General features: G+C 41.1%; 3 protein-coding genes across 4 annotated transcripts in view; all 3 read left to right on the forward strand.

Moving 5' to 3' along the window:
* Positions 1-4,127, forward strand: part of zcchc7 (zinc finger, CCHC domain containing 7) — a 51,744-nt gene extending 47,617 nt beyond the window's left edge. For both annotated transcript variants that reach the window (XM_054604393.1, XM_054604394.1), the window contains exons 9-10: positions 171-288; positions 2,108-4,127. In XM_054604393.1, coding sequence (XP_054460368.1) covers positions 171-288; positions 2,108-2,739 — 750 coding nt within the window. In that variant the 3' untranslated portion in view covers positions 2,740-4,127. The remainder of the gene's footprint in view (positions 1-170; positions 289-2,107) is intronic.
* Positions 4,128-5,191: 1,064 nt separating this feature from the next.
* Positions 5,192-16,901, forward strand: pgm2 (phosphoglucomutase 2). Its single transcript, XM_054604397.1, has 13 exons — positions 5,192-5,388; positions 7,618-7,785; positions 8,084-8,275; positions 9,889-9,972; positions 10,522-10,715; positions 11,066-11,255; positions 11,344-11,441; positions 12,176-12,356; positions 12,611-12,704; positions 14,140-14,269; positions 14,361-14,553; positions 15,586-15,719; positions 16,029-16,901. The coding sequence occupies exons 1-13, from the start codon at positions 5,314-5,316 to the stop codon at positions 16,129-16,131; spliced, it is 1,836 nt and encodes a 611-aa protein (XP_054460372.1). The 5' UTR covers positions 5,192-5,313; the 3' UTR covers positions 16,132-16,901.
* Positions 16,902-17,122: 221 nt separating this feature from the next.
* The window catches only part of tbc1d1 (TBC1 (tre-2/USP6, BUB2, cdc16) domain family, member 1), a 50,306-nt gene continuing 45,487 nt past the window's right edge, over positions 17,123-21,941 (forward strand). The window contains 2 exon segments of the mRNA XM_054604102.1: positions 17,123-17,248; positions 18,037-18,671. Coding sequence (XP_054460077.1) covers positions 18,081-18,671 — 591 coding nt within the window. The 5' untranslated portion in view covers positions 17,123-17,248; positions 18,037-18,080.

The following is a 21,941-nucleotide window of genomic DNA, read 5'->3' on the forward strand; positions in this document are numbered from 1 at the left end:
GATAGACAATAGAATTACACCTACTACAGAATGAATGTAGAGATAATGTAATGTCATGAAGGGATATTCTATAACAGAATTACCTCTGTCTCTCCTTTGCAGTTTGACTTTCTGACCCACAGTGTTTTAATATGATACAACACATCTGTTTTTGTCATCTTTTCCCTCAGGTGTGTACATGGCAGAGGAATTTCAACAGGACGTTTCCCACCGTCCCGTTCATCAACCGCTACGACACGAGGAAGGACGTCAGTAGCACAGAAAAGTGGATAGCGTCGAAGGCTAAAGGTGAGACACGCACCCACACAAACACAAACATCTGCTCGTCTTTATAATAACTACAGTCGTCTCGTCTCTGCTCGTCTCTGCTTTTGCATTCGTATTAGTTGTTGCACTTATTGTATTCGTATTCGTTTGTTGCAATTATTGTTTTCGTAGTAATTTGCTTCTGCACTGTACTTTTGCTCTGGTTTATGCCTTAAGATGCTTGTTTAAGAAAGGAGATGCACTTATGACTTCTGGTGACTAGTAGTTCTCTTGAATACCTATGTTGAATACACTTCCTGTAAGTCGCTTTGGATAAAAGCGTCTGCTAAATGACTGTAATGTAATGTAATGTAATGTAATGTCTCGTCTCTCCAACCTCTGACCTTCCGGCGCTATAAAAAGTGTTTGTTAGGGGCAGTTGCTTTAGTCAAACTCCCCAATACATTAATTTAACAATACTTAGAATTTTTCCATATTAAAAGTACAGAATTACTATACTGACTTTAATCCGAGCTTGAGAAAGATTGTCGCTGGAGAAAGATCACATTCCTCTTCTGCAAGTGAAAAATGTCTCTGTGCTTCCCTAAAAGTACTCAGGGCAAGCTAGATTTGTTTTGTCTCAAATTCAAAAGCCGATGTCTGATACTCGAAACGGAAACACATATCAAAGAGGTAGAAAGTCTTTGTCACAACACCAGCAAAGAAACCTGAAACCTTCGGCGCAGAGAGGACTTCAGAGTGCAGAGTATAGGAGTTAGCATTATCAAAGTAAAACGTTTTGACAGCAAACACAGCAGGGTAGTGCCGTTTTTTGGGACGTAAACCGGACCCTGGAGCATCCCACCAGATATTATTGTACGTTACACAACCACTAACGCTGTGTCAGCTGAAAATACAGGCTTTTCATCTAAATCAAACCGGGAGAAGAATTTCAGAATTGACTTTATGTGGGAAAACCATGTTGAGCAAATTATTGAGTGTTTGTACATACTTAAAAATGTTTCTGGAGGGGAACTTTAAAGTATCAAAAGTAAGAAGTACTCCAGTGAGTGACATGTTATTATGTATGACATTGTTAGATTGTTAAAACTGATGCATCATTGTGTAAGCGGCATTGTACTTCTTAGCTTCTTTTAATACTTAAACCTCTTTTCAGTATACTTTTTGGTAATATACTCCAGTCGTGAGGTTATTAATGGGAGAGAAAAGACGAATAACAAAGCAGTGCTGGACAAATTCATATTCTTTATTTTTTTCTTTTGTGAAATCTATTTGTGGAACTGCTAACAGCTCAAAGACCGTGAGCCCCAAGGAAACACTCCTTCTTTTTAAGGGATCACAAGCAAAAATGGTTTGGGACCACTGTTTTAATCTTTAAGTATGTGTTTTATTTTCAAAATAGGTTTTATGTCAAATCTGTATCTATAAAAGTAACTAGTCACTGCAGATAAATGTAGTTAGAACTGGAATGTAGTGGAGCAGAAGATAAAACTTAACTCAACTACAGCACTTGAGTAAATGTACTTAATTACTTTCCACTGCTGATTGGGGGTCAAACAGTACAAGAGAAGTTTGCTACTTTTCAGTAAAGTGGTAAGACAAAAGATTACATTTTCCTAAGAGTTATTTTTAAAACTTAACTAAACTGTTGAACTCACTCAAACAAGTGTGTATGATGAGTAGGTGGTAATGGTAGTGACACACTTGTGATTTTGCATGTTTAATATAGCTTTATGCAGAGATAGAAACATTACCAGAATCAGGTTAAATATCAACACGGCTTTTGTCCAACTTGACCAAATAAGCAATTAAATGTTTTTTGTGTCTGTGTCTTTTCCAGAACTGAAGAAAAACGGCTTTCTCCAGGGCAGCTCTCAGACCCCTCTCACTCCAGGACCGCCAAAGAAGAAACAGAGAGTCGACCATCACAACAACCACCACTACCAGGCGAACCACACACCTCGCCAGAGCACCAACCACCACAAACGCAACCACATCTTTTTCAACGACGACCACGTCTTTGGGGCCGCAGCGCCCAAAACCAAAAAGAACAATAAGCCCAAGCAACAGAAAACCACCAGCAATGTGAAACCATGGAAACCCAAGAGACCGGTTCCCGCCTCCAAAGACCCTCTCCCAAAGAAGGCTAAGCTCATCGTGGATGAAGCGCAGGACTTTCCCAGAGGCGGAGGCAGAGGCGAGGATATGGAGAAGAAGAAGAAGAAGAAGAAGGGGGCGAGGAACAGGAAAAAAGCTCCTTCAGCGCCGCCAGAAGTGCACAGAGAGGGAAGGCCGGACCGTCTCCAATGGACTGTGACCGGAGAGATGCAGGGGTCGGAGTCGAAGCAGCAGAAGGGGAAGAAGAACAAGAAGAAAAGAGCGAAGAAGAACGGCAACAAAAACGCCGAAGCGCAGATGTACCCGACGGACGAGAACCTGTTCATCATCAAACAGAGGAAAGGCCGCAGATAGCGTAGGTTCTTGTGAGGCGAAGGGCGTCTGCATACACAGTTTGTTTTCATGACTTTTAGGGATGTCTCAAGACATTTTGCTGACTCAGGTCTTGCCGCGAAAGCAGTCAGTGCTGCTTTGAAGGGTTCATCTGCCTTTTTTTTTTTACTCTAGAGGTTTTGACACAGCACAGTAGGAAAAGCAAAGATGTAAAAAAAAAAAAAAAAAAAAAAAATGCAATGAATGTTTCTGCTTCAGATTCAGGGGCCATTGTGCATGCCGACTCACTGTCACTCTGTTGGGGCCTTACTGGGACATTTTGGATAGAACGGGAGAGGTTCACAATTTTACAAGTCTGTTTTAAAGCTATAGTCAGGTGTTGGTGTGAACATTCAAGACAATCTAACGGCAGTTTGTGAAATAGTCACGAAATGCAATCTATCAGCGGATTGTCCTTTTTTTTTTTTTTTTCTTACTTACTTTCTGGACAACATCAGTTAAAATTTAAAGTTTGGTTTAGGCAACAAAACAGCTTAGTTAGGCTTAGGAAAAACATCACGGTTGGGCTTAAAATAACTTCATACATTTAGGTTAAGGCAACAAAACCACTTCAATAAAACACACAACGTGGTGTCAAACACCAGTCTTTCAGCTGAAAGTCCTGTCTGTTGGACCCTTCCACCTCCCGTTAAGCCCACCAATAGTCGTCATTTTGGATATTATGAAGTACATCACTTGCTCTGACTGTTTCTTCGTCTCGTGGATGCATTTCATTTGTGTGTCCAAATCAAATAAGGCTACTAATTGACTTTCAGTTGGCATTATTTTCATCACAAGCAACACGAAAAAACAGACAATTTGTGTCCCTGTACACAAAACTAATAAGTAAGTGATGGGAGACATTATTCACAGTTTAGTGTTTTGTGCAAAAATGTATTTCAAAGTGTATCTGAAACTTCTGCAGTGTGAGTTAGACAAATCAAGTAGATTCCTTTCAAAAGTACAAGAAAAAACTTTTTTTGGTACAATCTCTACACTGCAGCTCAACAGGAAAACTTCTGAATACATTTTGTTCAAAGGGATGTACTTTGGAAGCGCTTTTAACAGGAGGGATTAAAATTGTGAAGCTATCCTTTTAATGTTATTATTTCCAGCTGTGATTTTCCTACTATGTTGAGTCAAAATCTCTGCTGAGAAATAAGGGCTGCATTTTTTCAGTTCAGTCGTTATTTAAGACATCTCGGCTGTTCTAACGGGCGGCGGCAAATAATTGAGTTGCCTTAACTAATCAGTTATTAGTAGATTGTTTGATTAGTAATGGTAAAGAGGATCTATTGATGTCATCGTTATCATATTCTCTCATTTCGTTGTTCACATAATTTGAATTAAAAACAAACTCTGCTCTTTGAGGTAGACTAAGTTCATTTCGTAGTGCCACTGCATCTCAAAGAATGGGGAATGTTTTTGGAAATGATCTGTTTTTCATTTATAGCTGAAGAGATGCTCTTTTCTTTTCTACACTCATAATTTGTTAATTAGCTAAATATATGAAATACTGTAAATACCTCTATTACACATTGTGATCTGGATAGAGTGCATCACTGACGTGCAGCCCTGGCCCTTTTAACCATCCACTACTTCAAATAAGTTAACATGATGAAATAACTTAATGTGAAAAGAGGGTTGAGACAGTTCCTTGATTAAAAAATGAAAACTGGCTGCCTGAAGTCACTGGGATGAAATCAACTTAAGTCTGCTCTGTTGTGACTTCTTATTTCTTTCATTCTGGAAGAGAAATCCGTTTTGTGCTTCATAAAAGACCTGTTCACACTGGTTTATTTAATAACCGTTGCATAATTATTTACATTGCATTTGTGATGCAATCTATATCGATGAGACATTAAAAGTGTTTGGTTCCAGTCCCTAAATGTCTCGTTCTTCCACCACTGTTGATATAACTACATAAATATGTTAATTAAAGGGAACTGAACAAACAAGATCACATGGGGAAGTTATGTGCTGATAATTCCACCAGTAATGGCCTAAAAGGAGGAAGAAAAACTGGCTTTTCAGCAATCTTTGAAAAGCGAAATAAAACAGATTTTCTGTTCAAAATGTTCCTGGCTATGACTATACAATATGAAGTAGATTCACTGTACTTTACTGCGCAGGGAAACTCATGTGTTGCTGACATTTCTAAATATTTAGGATGACCATTTAAAATCTGAGGTCATTGTATCATCTCAATCCACACTAAACTGTCAAATTGACCGCCCTGTAGCATTAAGTGGCATAAAAAAAGGATATAATACAGTAAAACTACTTCAAAATAAACACACTACTTGATTAAACGTAGTCTTTAACTGAATACGTTATTATACGTTCCACCTGTTGGAAACAGGGACGTAACCCGAAATTACCAGATTTGCGTCAACCAGTGAACGCAACAGATGAGACACCCGTGACGCGTTACGCCGCCCCGCCCCTCACGCTGTGGACAGCCCGAGCGGTCACATTTCCAGCCGCGTTTCTCGCCTCGTCTGTCAGTAGATCGTGACCGTCCGAAGGCGTCTTGACTCGGCCAAGAAAAGGGAAATGGAGAACGGTTCGTCCTCGACGGGAGACACCAAGCTGGACGAGGCTGTCCGCCAGTGGCTGCAGTACGACAAGGTAGGCTGACAGCTAGCCAGCTAGCTCAGTGTGGAGTTTGTTACCTGGTATTCTATGAAGCCATGTGATGCACGGGGAGGGTAAACCATGACTTCCGCAACTCACGTGCGATGGGTTGTTTATAACATTAGGAAAACGAGAAACAGCTGTGTCTAAATACAACACTGCACTGTCACTGCACAGTTCACTGTCAATGTTCACAGTTCACTGTTCACTGTCACTGTCGCTGTTCACTGTTAACTGCACAGTTCACTGTCACTGTCACTGTTCACGTTCACACTGTTCACTGTTCACTGTCACAGTTTACTGCCACAGTTCACCGTCACTGTTCACTGTCACAGTTCACTGCACAGTTCACTGTCGCTGTTCACTGTCACTGCACAGTTCACTGCCACAGTTCACCGTCACAGTTCACCGTCACAGTTCACTGCACGGTTCACTGTCACAGTTGACTGTCACAGTTAACAGTTCACTGCACAGTTCACTGTCACAGTTTACTGCCACAGTTCACTGCACAGTTCACTGTCACAGTTCACTGTTGCTGTTCACTGTCACTGCACAGTTCACTGTCACGGTTCACCGTCACAGTTCACTGTCACTGCACTGTTCACTGCTGTGGTTCTGTGTGAGTGAGCTGGTGTGTATTAAGTAGCATTGGTCAGTTAGTTTTAATAATGGAAAAAGTAAAATAAAATAATTGGAATTCCTATATCAAAATGGCCTGTATTGAACAATGAAAAAGAAAAAAGAATCCCCTCACAGCATAACAAGAGAAATGGACAATAACAGAAGTCAGAAATATCCAGCACTCTTGGGATTTTGATATGAATAATATTGGTGACAGCACACCACCTTGTTTTACACCATTGAGACAAACAAAACTATTAGTGACACACTTGCCCCATTTCACTCTGAGGCGTTGGGTGGTATACATATTCATCAGTAGTTTGATAGTTTTACTACATATGTTTCTCTCTATGAGGATGTCAAGTTATAGTTTCACCTAGAAATTCAGTTCAGCTGAACGTGCAAAATGTGAAATATGTCTAAAGGTAAGTCTCACATAAATACATGAATAATGAGTGAACATTTACTTGGTTTGAAATGGAGTAGTTCTTTTAAACAATGATTACTACCAAATCAAATAGTTCTTTCTCCCATAAATATGTTTGGAAATAGCTGAGATGTCAAATACAGCATTACCTTATCAGAGTATCAGTTTATGTAATAACCATGGAGGAAAATCCTAGTATTTTGTGCTGTAAATACATAAAACTAATAAAAAAAAGCCTCACATGCCTAATTTCCTCCCCCTTCCCGCTGTCCTCATCAAACAGACGACCTCCGTACAGTCCGATATACTACTGATCATTAGTCATTTCCCAGATGAAAGGCGTGTGTTGTTATAAAGCACACAGAAGTGGAACCAGTCTAACGTGCATCCGTCCGTCTGACCAACACAAACCGAGTCATTCATGGTCTTTAAGACACATGGGATGCCACTTATCAGGTCACATTGGAAAAGAGACCCTGGTTCATTAGTCTTAACATAATTGCATTGGGGCAGCTCGCTCTCCGCCCATCTGATTAGGAAGCATCATGGACACATTCCCTGTATATACAGCGGCAATTTGTAACCAGACTTTTATTTGCACAATTGTTCTGTATTTAACATTTACTTCCACCAGACCAATTCTTTAGTAAAGTTTATGCTCTTTTAAGAAAATGGACACATCGTTCATTCACATTTAAAATGCACCATAGTTGACAAAGACGTCTGAACTTTGCTTGTAAGTCACCCAGGAGAACAAACGTACTGCACACAATCTGAATTAAAGCTGAAACAATCAGTCACAAGTTGAGTTAACTATTTGCATTTCACTTTCTTTGTTTTGTAAAGACAACAGACATCTGCCACTCGTCTAACTTTCAACTGCAGTTATTGCCAAAGATGTTTAAAAGATGTTTTCTAAACAATCATGCCAAACATTTTCAAGATTAATTCATTATTAAAGTGACTTTAAATATAACTTAAACTCTTAATAACATAACAAACATGACATAAAAAACAACAAAACTATCAGCAGCTCTACGAAGTGACATAAACATGCTTTTTAATTGTTACACCAGAAATCATACTGACTTTCCTTACGTGATCTCCAGTTGTAAGCTCTTCATTAGAGATTTTGATAAATGTATGACAAATGTGGGCGTGTTTTTCTCCCTCAGAACCCCAAGACAGTGTCGATGGTGCAGGACCTGTTGAGAGACAGAGCGGTGGAGGCTCTGAAGAAATGCTTCACCTCCAGGATGGAGTTTGGTACAGCAGGTCTGAGAGCAGCCATGGGACCTGGCACATCCTGTATGAACGACCTCACTATCATCCAGACCACACAGGTCGGTTAATAGATAAACTGCTACCAAACATTAAGCATCATGTCACATGCAAAGCCACACATGCACACTATTGATTCTTTCTCTGTGCTGATTGAAGAGAATCTCCAAACTCTCGTGGTTGGCTGCACAGCTCACATGCCAACATGTTGTTACATTTCATTGTTGGATCTTACTGCGGGTACTCTTCTACCCGACTTCCTGTAAGCTGTTGTGAAACTTCCTTCTGCACGTTAAACACAAGTTTTCTCTTATTTCCCTAAATCTTTTGCTTATTTTTTATTTTTTTAATCCCTGACAGGGTTTCTGTCGCTACCTGGAGGAGAATGTTGATAACTTAAAAGAACGAGGGGTGGTGATTGGGTACGATGCTCGAGCCCACCCTCCCAGCGGGGGCAGCAGCAAACGCTTCGCCAGCCTGGCTGCAGCCGTGTTCATCGGCCGAGGGGTGCCGGTCCACCTCTTCTCTGGCATAATCCCGACACCATTTGTGGTAATATCCTAAACTTCTTTTATTTTAATTTTTTTTGACATTGCATTTTTACAGTCTCAGATGATAAAATGCCTTAAAAACAGAAGTATAATTTCACTGCTTCCAATTTTAAACATGCTTATACAATATCACATTTGTAGGGTAAACTTGTGGTAAAAATAAAAAGAAGAAAATTCTGATCAGTTTGCTGGTGGAGCAGGTGACAGTGGCAGAGAAGCTAAAGGGCAAATTCCATTTATAAAGTACACTCCCCCTTTGTGTACTGCCGGTTGCATAACGCACATAGGATTCACCATACTATTCACAATACTCAGTTCAAAAAGTTGTGATCAATTCACCGGACTTTGTGTCTATACACAGAACATTTTGTGCGCTTTATGCATGTGTAATGCATAAAAGCACAAAATGTTCTTTAGGGCTGTACCCATTTACTTTTTTATTTTTTCTTTACATAAGAAGCTTGTACTTTTGGACGTTTAATTACGTTATTACATATAGTATGACATCAACCTATAAAAAAAAAGTTTTTTGTTATTATGGATATATAAAGGTAATTTATGGTGCTGTTAGATTGGCCCTAGATCGCCCCGTTAATGAAGGTGCGTGACTCCCTTTGTGTGCGGCAAGCGGGACAGTCACTTGTTTTCTGACCGCGGTACATTTTCAATACATTTTGACTTTTGGACTCTTAGAAGTTAGTGGAAATGTGTGGATCAGGAGTCGGAAACAACCTTACAGCCCCCAATGGAATCAAATTCTACAAATAGAATATTGGTTATAATAGAAGTGTAGTTTTTAAACAGAATGAATAGACTTGGAAAAAAGCAACAAAAAAAAGCTATGCAGCATTGCAATATCATTGTAATAAATAAAGCTTGGAATTATTCTGTACAACCCTAATATGCATATTGCAGCCCAAACAAAGATCTGATTTCAACAGCAGGAGCTTAGTGATACTTATACACTTAAAATAAGTTTATCTGCCTTTCCTTTGCAACATGACAGGGATCACATGACTATTTAAGTATGAATGAATATGGCAAATTTTAAACACGGAATGACCCAAAGCCACAAACTATGACCAGTCATGATTACTGTCGGCCTCTCTCTTCATTCTAACTTTACATTACATATTTTGTTTGTGTTATTGTAGGGTCACTGAGTTCGACACTTCACGTTGGTCTTTTTCTTCTGACAAAGTCACAGATTGTGAAACAGTCACAACCACAGACTTTCACCTGGATTTATGTCCCTCCTGATGCAACTCATTTATAGTAAACAAGTGGATTTGTTTATGGTAGAGAAGGTCTGTGGGCAGCAGAGCAAGGGTTATGTTACTACCAACAGGGATGTGAAAAGAAGCTTAGCAATAGATATTTTACAGAAGTGCCACACTAATCTCCATTTCATGATAGCTTGTAGCAAAAATAGAGTATACTGAATTGACAGCGATGATATTATTTTTCAAGGACTGGTTATACACAACTGTCAACATTTCTTTGTCATTTTTTCTCTCACGTTGAATGCTTGTAGTATACTGTATTTTATAAATGGTCTCCAATACACACTGATCTTTGAGTGTATTGGAAAAGTGACATATTTCTGTGCTGCAGCCTTTCACAGTTTCACATCTGGGTCTGTGTGCTGGTATCATGGTGACCGCCTCTCACAACCCCAAACAGGACAATGGCTACAAGGTAACCGCTATTACTTACTTGCTTACTTTTTAACTTACCTACTTAATTACACCCTCACTTGAATGCAAACTTTCTTACTTACTTACTTAGTTGTTTCCTTACATGCTTGTTATTTTGCTTAGTGACTTTCTTACTTTCTTACTGACCTACTAACTTACTTACTTTGTTGTTTGCTTACTTTGTGGCTTACATACTTGTTTGCTAACTTGCTTGCTTACTTTCTTACTTGCTTACTTAGTAACTTACCTCGTTACTTACTTGCTTGCGTGCATACTTTCTTACTTAATCACTTACTTACTTTCTTGTTTGCTTGCTTGTTTACTTACTTGCTTGCTTATTTACTTGCTGCCTCTATTACTTGCTTACCCACATACTTAGTAACTCACTTGATTGTCCTGACAAATAGTAAAACATTACATTTGTAGAAAATGTATAAATAAAAAATAATAAGCAGATTTTCTGATATTGAAAGCAATAGTTAGTTACGGTCCTAATTTCTTGTCCTATGTGCTTTGATATCTGTCCTCCGCTGCTTCTTCTGTCTCTCAGGTGTACTGGGAGAACGGAGCCCAGATTGTGTCTCCTCATGACAAAGGTATCGCCAAGGCCATAGAGGAGAACCTGGAGCCCTGGGCTGAGTCCTGGAGCACAGAGGAGGCCCTGAAGAGCCTCTTGCTCAAAGATCCCTACCAGGACATCCACACACAGTACTTCAAAGCCATCCAGAAACACTGTCATCACAGGTGCTTCATAGAGAACTAACTTCTGAGCAGCAAATACCATTTAAATCATCTGGTGGAGGCTTTACTTTGAAAGAGATAAACCGTGTTCCATTGCTGATTGTAATGTTTTGCTGCTTTACATATGAAATTAATGTATGTAATACCACTGTAGGGCATACTAGGACTCGTACAAAAACAAACACACACACACACACACACACACACACACACACACACACACACACACACACACACACACACACACACACACACACACACAATACTACAGAGTTAAATAGAGAAAAAAACAAGGACACAGAAACTCGGAGCAAAAAAATTAAATGTTTTGACTGCCGCTTCTTTCCTCACAGGGACATTAACAAGAGTTCAGAGGTGAAAATTGTGCATACATCTGTGCACGGCGTTGGCCACACATTTGTCCAGTCAGCTTTCAAGGCATTCGACCTTCACCCTCCATATGCTGTAGAGGAACAGAAGGACCCAGACCCTGAATTCCCCACGGTGAAATATCCCAATCCTGAGGAAGGAGAGGGAGTACTGGTATGTTGTGGACATTCACATCACATGCGGTCATGTATAGGCGCTGTGTTGTGGTTGAAGGTGCATTGTGTGTGTATGTGTGTTGCAGACACTGTCGTTTGCACTGGCAGAGAGGGAGAAGGCCACTGTTGTGTTGGCGAACGACCCTGATGCTGATCGACTGGCCATCGCTGAGAAGCAGGAGAGGTCACTGTTAATGCTTATTCCATCCTTCAACATTGTATATATAAATGTTTAGCTTCCGATCTGCCTCAAAGTTTTGGTCTGATGTAAATTTATACTGGGGTCAGTTGACGTGTGCCATTATGAAAGTTTCATTATCTCAGAAGAATCTTCATATAAAAATAGTTTTTCAAATTTGTGAATTGTTGTAAACCTCTAATTAAGATGACGATGAATGTTTATGGAAAGTGGGTTTACCAAAAAATATAAAATTAGAACCTGGGCCTTAGCCAGGAGTTTAGAAATGTTGTGAATATTTCATTGTTACACATTTAATTATTAATTAATTTTACTGTTTAGTTACATGTTTTTGCAGATTAACAGCCACATCCACATTGTCGAAAATATACAGTTTCAAAATAATAAAATACTCAATCCCCTTTTTTATTGAAATTTAATTTAATTTATTTGTTACAAAGAATTGAATTGTATTTATTTTTTACCCAGAAACATCCAACTTTTAAATATGATTTAAAGTCCAAAAATATAAGAATCTTCCTTTTAAAACCCGTCCTGTGTAATTTATTGTGCAATAGCAGATTGTGAACTCATTCTCACGTCATTAAAACCCTCAACTTTTCCAAAACCAGTGCCGAAGAAAATGCTTTGGATAACACAGTGTGTTGATATAAAAGGTTATGTTTGTTTGCCTGCCTTCACTTCCATAACGTCTCTCTCTCTCTCTCTCTCTGTGCCAGTGGACAGTGGCGAGTCTTCACTGGCAACGAGTTGGGGGCGTTGCTTGGCTGGTGGATGTTCCGCTGCTGGAAAGGCCAAAACCCGGAGGCTGCTGCGGTGAAAAACCTCTACATGCTGTCCAGCACCGTCTCATCCAAGATACTGCGCGCCATCGCCCTCAAGGAAGGCTTCCACTTTGAGGTAACGCTCGCCAACTAGAAGGCTGTCATTTGTGTCCAAAGGTGCGCTTTACTGCTACAAAAAGACATCCTGTACCTTTTGCATTGAAGGTTCATGAAATGCTTTCAGCAATACCACTTTAAGAGAACATTCTAAAGAAATGTGGCTAATGAATGTTAATGAATTACAAATGTTGCTTTGAGTAAATATGAATAATATTTGGAGTTCATTTTTCAAACTACTCTTGACGTTTACTGTCGCCGATGTTTGAACAGGAAACACTGACGGGGTTCAAGTGGATGGGAAACCGAGCCAGAGACCTTTTGGATAATGGGAAGACTGTTCTGTTTGCCTTTGAGGAGGCCATAGGTACGCACACACACACAAATGAATTATCCTCCACGTGCATAATTATAGGAGAGTGGTTCTGATTAATGCACTGATTTGCGATCCTCCGCCATGTCACAAAATAAGTTGATTTGATCTGCCTGAGAGAAGTCATCTGATGTAGATGTACCGAGGGTCGGCTGATGCCCAACCACAACTCAGCAGAGATAAACTGGGGTGAGGCGTTGAGAGACCTTACTTGAGAATAGAAACTGCTAAATAAGAGTAAGCATTGAAGTAAATGCATAGGAATAATGCTTTTGTATAAAAACATCGGCATTTCTTTGTCATAGAAGCACATTTTAAATTCAAACATGTAGAATGGCAAAGTTTGTTTGGAGCAATGAATACACAGTTTCTCCTGTAATCTGTCTTCATGTCTCTGCCAAGAAAACAGGCTTTGTCCTCTCGGCCCTGTCTCAGTGTGTGATGTAGGGTTGGAGGCCCCTTTGGGATTGTTGTTATCTGCCTTCCCCCGCTTAGTCTTTATATCCACATTACTGATGAATATTTACCCAGAATCAAATTTTCTAAACATTTGTGAAAACAGTGGGCAACCCCACAACATCCATAAAACATTGATATCAAGGTAATTGGTCAAATATATTGAGATGTTTGATCTTTTAATCCATGTCGCCCAGATCTACTTTTAGTATAAGCAGAACAACCAGTATAACCTTTAAATATTTCTACAGTTTGAGCCACAATTTGACCCTTCGCAGACTGGCCAATCATATCAAAGCATCGGCCAACTCTGACCAGGGTTCCAACAACTATCCGGCTCCGCTACTTTAGACTGCAATCTTTTCGGATGTTCTTTATTTTGATAATACTCGTTACCCAGAGAGGTTTGAAGGATGTGTAGGTTTCTTAAACGTTCTTTATAAAAACCTGTGGAGTTTACATTAGCAGAGTACGTTAGCACGTCGTAAAGCGTTAGCACTTCTATGCTACGCTAGTTACTGAAGGTATACTGATGTCTACACATGCTGCTTTTTCTTTTTACTGACAACAATGAAAGAATACCTGCAGCAGCAGATGTCTATTGAAGTGTATTAACACTAGTGTTCCAACCATGTCGTACAGTTGGCACTTAAATGAACACATCAATCATTGATATCAGAATGCATGGACATATCAGCGGTGTCAGCTGAGGACCTTGGTCTTGGTTAGTTGGCAGTCAAAGCCCGTGCATCGGGTGAAGGGTCTCTTGAGGTTAATGTGACAGACGGCCCCTCAACACACACATACAACATCACATACTTTAGTACATTCCCATTTAACACGATTACCACGCTGTAATTGGGATCACATGCCTTTGCACGCGCTGTTAGTAACAGAAGCAAGTGACCTACAGCAGCTGGAGGTTTACACACACTGGGGATGAACTGAAAGTGTGTTTATGTGTGTGCTGCAGGGTATATGTGTAGTCCCTCTGTTTTGGACAAGGATGGAGTGAGTGCTGCAGCCATAGCAGGGGAGATGATTTCCTACCTGGCCACGAAAAGCTTAAGCCTTTCTCAGCAAGTCACCACCATCTACGAAGAGTAAGCGAACACGTATAAAATACACTCATCTGGCTATAATTCATTTTTGTAAGATACTGCAGGCTTAAGTTCTGTCTCTCCTCATTGTCAGGTACGGCTACCACATCAGCAAGAACTCCTATTTCATCTGCCACGACCAGGATGTGATCCGCGGCTTGTTTGAGCGCCTGCGCAGCTACGGCGGCCAGAAGGACTCGTATCCCACTGCATGCGGCGGCTTCTCCATCTCTGCTGTACGAGACCTGACCACCGGCTACGACAGCAACCAGCCGGATAACAAGGCTGTAAGTGGACCCCATGTACAGTGACATCCGCTCAGAGCCAGACAAACATTTTAGAAACACCACTCCAAATAGATGATAACGTTGCTCCATCACAAAAGAGAGTCAATCCCAGAAGAAATGTGATTACAATTGCTTTTACCTAGTTAAATGAAGGTAAAATAAATACATGTAAAATAAGCAACTTTTTGCTAACAAATTTTGCCATATCAACTTAAAAGATGATGATATGTCAATGTTGTGTTCACAACCTTCCACTGCCCCCAAGTAGCAAAAGCAAAGTCGGTTATTGCAGGTTTAAACCTGGACTGTGGGGTTTAAGGTTAATAAAGTGCATTAAGACAATACTAAGGAATATGCAGATTATTCAGAAATCCACTTTTCCAGGTTCAGCTTTTAAGTTTCTTGCTCTAGAAGGAGAATTACGGCTGCAGTAGTTGAAAACTATACACAGTAACTGAATATGCCAGCTACATTCTTGTGTTTTGTGGTCTAACAGATTGTAGTAGATCTGTGATCCGTATGAATCCGTCAGCATCAGAGTGTCAAATAAAGTTGTACTGCCGATCGTTATCGGCTGATATTCAGTAGAAATATGCGATTGGGTTATCAGCATTTTTGGATGGTTGAAATTATTTTTCTGGCCAGTGCTTTAACAAAACAAAAACAACAAAAATGATCTATGTCGGCCGATATGGCTCATTCAAGATCGTCAGTCTGTTTTTATCAACTGTAAATGACTATAGCAAAAAAAAAATAACAAGAATGTTTGTCAAAGGGCATTTTTGATCTAAGTCAAAGCTGCTCCCAAAAAAAAAAAACCAACCAAAGGGCATTTTTTCTGCTGGTCTGATTCGTGACCCAAAAACATGATTTGCGATCCAACTCATGAGTTTTGTGATCCGTTGCAGCCTCATTGATTTTCTATCCAAATGTGTTTATATGGAGAATCTCCCTCTAGCTGTCTTTCCAAATAGAAGTTCCTCTTGGATGATGTTCTTTGCATCCATCACTTCTTTCTCTCTGGTGTCCCAGGTCCTTCCCACCTCCAGCTCCAGTCAGATGATCACCTTCACCTTCTCCAACGGGGGCGTGGCCACCATGAGGACCAGTGGCACTGAGCCAAAAATCAAATACTACACTGAACTCTGTGCTGCTCCTGGCAACAGGTAGGTCGCCGTAGAGACCAGGCCAGGAAGTGACAAATGCCTTTAGGACCAACGATTACGTTGACTGTCGATCATTTATACTATAAAATGTCAGAAAATAGTACGCTTACAATTTCCTACAGTAAAACCCAAGTTAAAGAATTTACTTATGTTGTTAGTCGAACGAGATTTTTGGAAATTGTTGCCAGTTACTTTTCTGTAGATCAGCTAATTGTTTTCCCTCTAAATGGCGCCCTGAGTCATCTCGCAACTGCTTACCTCATTGTCCTCTTTTGTTTCCCCCCTCTGGCTCTGTGCGTCCTCTAACAGTGACGTGAAGCACCTGAAGAAGGAACTGGACGACTTGGTTGACGCCATTGTTGAAAACTTCTTCGAGCCCGAGAAGAACAAGCTGCAGCCCAAACCGGAGTAGAGCGCCCCAACGGACCCACACACCCCCTACACCCCCCCACACACACACAGGACGAGTTGTGACTTATATCTCTCCAGCATTCCACATCATGTCTTATTTACTCCAGAAGGGATCTTGATTTAACACCCGACCTGACCACCGTAAACAATCGCTTTCATGACATTCTTACCAATGTTTTCTCTGAGCTTACCTCTGTGCTGTAGATCTTAAAACCACAACTGTAAAGACGTTCCACCGTTCTAGCGCCACAGTCATTCCTGCCGTCTCACTGCGGCGTTCGGATAAACACATTTCTGTAAATGAAGTATGCATCCCCGCCTCCTTCAGCATCACCTGCAAAGGCTGCTAACGTGAAGAGTTCCTGAAATGTGTCTCAGTGAGAACCGATGAGACTTTTATTGACACATAAATATAATGATCTGAACGTGTAATATCTTAATAACAGTAAAGTATGACATTGAAAGTGATGGTTGAATAAATGTAAGGTGTCATTACAGAGTTAGCTAGTTATTCAAATGAACAAGCCTAAAAGCTTAGAGCACCACCAAGTGGAGATATTGTGCATTACATTTTTTAAACACAACCTCATAACTTGATATGAATATCTACCAATCAAAGGGACTCCTTGACACCACAGCTTTACATCTACAATAAGACATTCTAGTATGTTCATGTTGAAATGTGTATTCAGCAGCTCACCATCTACTCATGTGCCTCTGATTCCAAAATGCTGTTCTGAAATTAAAATGTAACTCAATAAAAAGTTTCTAACGGTGCATGTGGAGGATAAAATGTAAGGAGGTGTAAAAACTCACGCACGCACGCACACACGCGTTACGTGCGGCTCCCCCGCATCTTCCGGCAGCGCATGCATGCAGCATGCACTTGTCATGCCCCCTTCTGATCACAGAGAGGAGAGGAGGGAGGTCGGCTCTGCCCGGTCCGCTATATTTAACTCTAACTAGAGACCGGCAGGGCTGCGTGAAGCCTCTCTGTGTGTGTGTGTGTGAGTGTGTGTGTGTGTGTGCGTGCGTGTGTGCGCGTGGACGTATGTAGTTGCTCTGAAATACGCTGCGACGTTTCTTGGTCGCGCATCGGACAAGACTTCAGCGAACAGGTAAGATGTGTGTGTGTGTGTGTGTGTGTGTGTGCGAGCAGCGGAGAAACAACACGTTCAATTGATTTAAACAAATGCGCATTTTGGAAATAGCAAACCTGAATCGTGTTACATTTCGTGCGTAAAAATAACTTGTGCCGTGCGTAAAGATCACAATAAGCGGGTACGAGAGTGTGTGTGTGTGTGTGTGTGTGTGTGTGTGTGAGGAACGCCGCCTAACTTCCGTCCCTGTTCTGGTGCAGCACACCGACCTATCTATATAGATATATTTATATATATATATTTATATATAAATACATATATTTATATTTATGAGTGCCGCACCGTCCCAGCTGGTTTAAGTTGAGGATGTATTTATATCAAAGGTCAAATATGAGGTATGTAATCATGCGCTTTTCTGTTTTCATTTCCCTATGTTAGGATTCCATAGCTGTTATGATCTATGTATTATTATTATTATTATTATTATAGTAGTAGTAGTAGTATTAAGCATGTCCATCATGCCCCGCCGTTCATGTTGATGTAGCTGCTTAAACGTTCCCCGGATCAGAGCAGGTATAATGAGGTTTTAGGGCAGAGGAGGTCAGCGTCCTCATAGTTCAGCTGTCATGTGTCCTTGAGACTGTAGAAAGTGTCTTCAGTGGTCAGGTCATGTGTTTGGGGTAAACAACACCAGGTGTTTCTTTACAGTGCCCTCCAGATGACCCTGTGATTACCACTCAGCGGAGGAGCAGCACGGCAAATGTCCCCCTTTTTAATCGAAAAGCCTCTGTTCGCTATTTTTGCAGGTGAAAAGCAGAAGCAGGAGGCCTCCCCGGGCCCCCACCACACCATGGAGGGTCTCTACTTTGAAGTGAAGCCCAGGAAAGATGACCCCTCCAGGCCGGGGATCTCCAAGAAACCCCTTCCTTACATGACCTCGAACCGCAGCTCATGTCCATCACTTCCACATCTCGCCTCCTACGAACCCAGTTCTGCGAGGAAGAGGATCGCATCATTGGGGGGAAATGTAAAGGAAGAAGCGGAGGAAGAGGAGGAAGTGCGATACAAACTGACGATGATCGGCTCTCTGCCCGTCCACCACCTGACCACCATGGCCATGCTCCCCTGGGTGGTGGCCGAGATCAGCAAGTCTGCAGAGAAAAGTCCGGGGTCCGGTTCTCGGTCCGGGGGTCAGTGGGGCCCCTCCGCCCACAGTCAGACGGTGTTTCTGTGCGTGTCGGCGTCGCGGGTGTGCTGCGTGGCCGTCCTGGGGGAGGGGGTCGTCTGGGACCCCCTTACGCGCACGGTGCTGTTCCAGTGTCGCCCCCACCAGGTGACGAAGCTGATTCACAACAGCCAGGAGCCCAGCAGCTTCGGGTTCCTGGTCAGGGACGCACCGGGCTGCTCCTGCTATGTCTTCCAGAGCCAGGACAGCACCAAGGTGAGTGTGAATAAAACGCCGGGGTGTCGGGGAATAGCCATGAAGTAACAAACAATATCTAATAAAAGGTATTTTATACAAAACTGCTACAAAGGCACAGGAGCCAATTTGATGCATTGATCAAATAAATGCCAAATATTTTCAAAAGCCAGGGGGAACGGTGTCATAACTGGTCAAACTAAAGCACATGCACAGATTGGAATGTGAGACAGGGTTCCATAACCTTCTTATATTTAATGGCATAAAGCCACCGCATCCGTGTTTATCAGGAAGGATAACTGGACCTTGCTTTGGCATAAAGGACATTCCACATACATTCTGCTTTCACTCCAACAACATAAACACAGTCACGCGCCTCCAAAGATCCTTTCACCTCTCCCCCACATGGCAAGCTTCGCCAGCCGGCCCTCAGTGCTGTGAAGTCCTAGCTGGTGTCCCGGGTCGAGACAGAGACATTCGATAGCGCCGTGCCCAAAAAAAGACTCCGCCACATTAGAGAGATGGAGAAACAATGGAGGATACAAAATGATTCAGAGGAGTCAGAATATGAAATGGCAGCTTGACCTTTAAGACTTCTATGCTACTATATCACTGCATCTTCCATACGCGGTGTGAATGCACACATGCAGATGAACTCCACTTGATCACACACACACACACACACACACACACACACACACACACACACACACACACACACACACACACACACACACACACACACACACACACATACAGGCTGTTTGTGTGTAGGTAGAATCAAACAAGCTTGCTTTGCCATACCCAAACAGGATGTAGAACTGTGTCGCCATGGCGACCGCTTCCTGTGACCCAGCACCTGTTATGTTTTTTGTTGTGGAGTTTGTGCGCAAGTGTGTGTGTGTGTGTGTGTGTGTGTGTGTGTGTGTGTGTGTGTGTGTGTGTGTGGGGGTGTGTGTGTGTGTGTGTGGGGGGGGGGGGGGGGGGTATGCTTGTTGTTCTCTCTCTCTCTCTCCGTTTCAGCCCTTTGAAGAATGCGATGATGATGTCAGGCTGACCACCTGTTGCTCTATCTATTCGGGGACACACACACACTCACACACACACACACACACACACACACACACACACACACACACACACACACACACACACACACACACACTCACTCACTCATTTGCATTCACGTTGCACATGTGTGCCATCCTTGAGCACTAATGTCTTATAACACTATTTTGTGTTTTAGTTTATCAGATGTTGCAAGTTAACTTCTAATGTTATACAGTACAGGTGCATGAACTAAGACAACCCAGGAAGGGAATCTTAAAAATCCCCCGACCCTACAGAACCAAAACCACACACACACACACACACACACACACACACACACACACACACACACACACACACACACACACACACACACACACACACACACACACCAGATCTGTAAACCTTTATACAGAGGAAACACTTAACCACACACACACACACACACACACACACACACACACACACACACACACACACACACACACACACACACACACACACACACACACACACACACACACACACACTTTGGAGAGGTGATGGTACATTTATTTGCATCACAATTTTATGTGCAGCAACCATCTGGGAGTGTTTAAATATGGACTTGCATTCAAAACTAGAGAAGATGCTAAAACTCAAGATGATATTTTTCTTCACTTTATCATAACAGGCACATTATGAGCCCTGGTGATATTAAATGTGACCTTTTCCACCAGCATGCAGTGATAGTAGTAATGACAGTTAAAGGACCAGTGTAGGATTCAGGGGGAGTATATTGGAAGAAATGACATATAATATTCATAATTCTGTTTTCATTAGTGTATACTCACCTGAAGCTTAGAATGGTTGTGTTTTCGGTATCTCAGAATGAGTAGTTCATATCTACATAGGGAGCGGGTCCTCTTCGCAGACTCCGCCATGTTTCTACAGTAGCCCAGAACGGACAAACCAAACACTGGCACTAGGGGGAGCCTTTTGTATACTTTTAAAGCTACCTGAAGGTCACTGTGGTTTTCAACACGCTTGGAAAGGGAATGGTGAGCAGAGGTCTGTTAAGTTGGATGCAATGTGCAACCTCACCACTAGATGCCACTTAATCCTAAACATTGCTCCTTTAAGGTAATGTAATATGTCAATAATGGCCCTATTTTTTTTTTTACAGATGTACAAACCTGTGTGTATGTAAGAAAGAGAGAAAGAGCAAAGCCTCAAAGAGATTAGGGCCCATACTCACTCAACTACATTAAACCGTTAAAATGTTTTATAAATAAGACTGTATAATAAGATAGTCTGTTTGATATTCACTCTGCAGTGATTCATTTTCATATAAAGATAACTGTTACAAGCACTTTTTGTTTTGAAAAATAATAATTGCAAGAAATAGTTTAATTAGTTCAAATTTTAGAAGCAAAGCTTCCTTGTCTGTGTGTCAGGGGGACATATCTGTCTCATAGGGGTCTTTGGGGGTCCTCTGCTGCTCCTGCAGTGGCAAAGTGTCACCACCAGGTGTCACCATTGAGGCGTACAACGTTCATGATGCTTCAATATGAACATTTCATAAATGAACGTTTGTTTATTTGATTTTGCGTGCCACTTATTTGTGTTACAAATTATCTTTCATTTTAAATAATTATGTAATATTTGTATTTATTTATTAAATTCAGCTTTTTTTTTTAAATTTCCTAATCATTATTTCGGGAGTTAAAAGGTGGTAATGACTAAAGATGAAATATTTCAGTATTAGTACTATTTGCTACGTTTTCTAGTTAGAGTTTGGACAATTAAAAGGCAACGGCCCATTTAGTTTAGTCACTTGTACTGACAGTAGTTTATTGCTCAATACTTGGCAACACAATAACTTCTTTTTTTAATCAATAGTCAGTGTTTACCACTGAACTCAGATTAATTGTACTATCAGATGGTAGTTTTGACCATAGTTGATTAATTTACGGTGATTATGATGTCCAAAATAACCGCATTATTAGATTTTTGCTTGTGACGGAAAAAAGGAATCTGACAACGAAGTCTGATCTAATAAAATCCTTTTAACTACAGTACCAGTCAAAAGTTTGGACACACCTTCTCATTCAATGGTTTTTCTTTATTTTTATTTTTTTCTACAGTGTAGATTAATATTGAAGACATCCAAACTATGAAGGAACACATGTGGAATTATGTGGTAAACAAACAAATGCTCATATTTGCATATGTTTTATATTTTAGATTCTTCAAAGTAGT

Source organism: Anoplopoma fimbria, chromosome 9, assembly GCF_027596085.1.
Source record: "Anoplopoma fimbria isolate UVic2021 breed Golden Eagle Sablefish chromosome 9, Afim_UVic_2022, whole genome shotgun sequence".
Lineage (NCBI taxonomy): Eukaryota > Metazoa > Chordata > Actinopteri > Perciformes > Anoplopomatidae > Anoplopoma > Anoplopoma fimbria.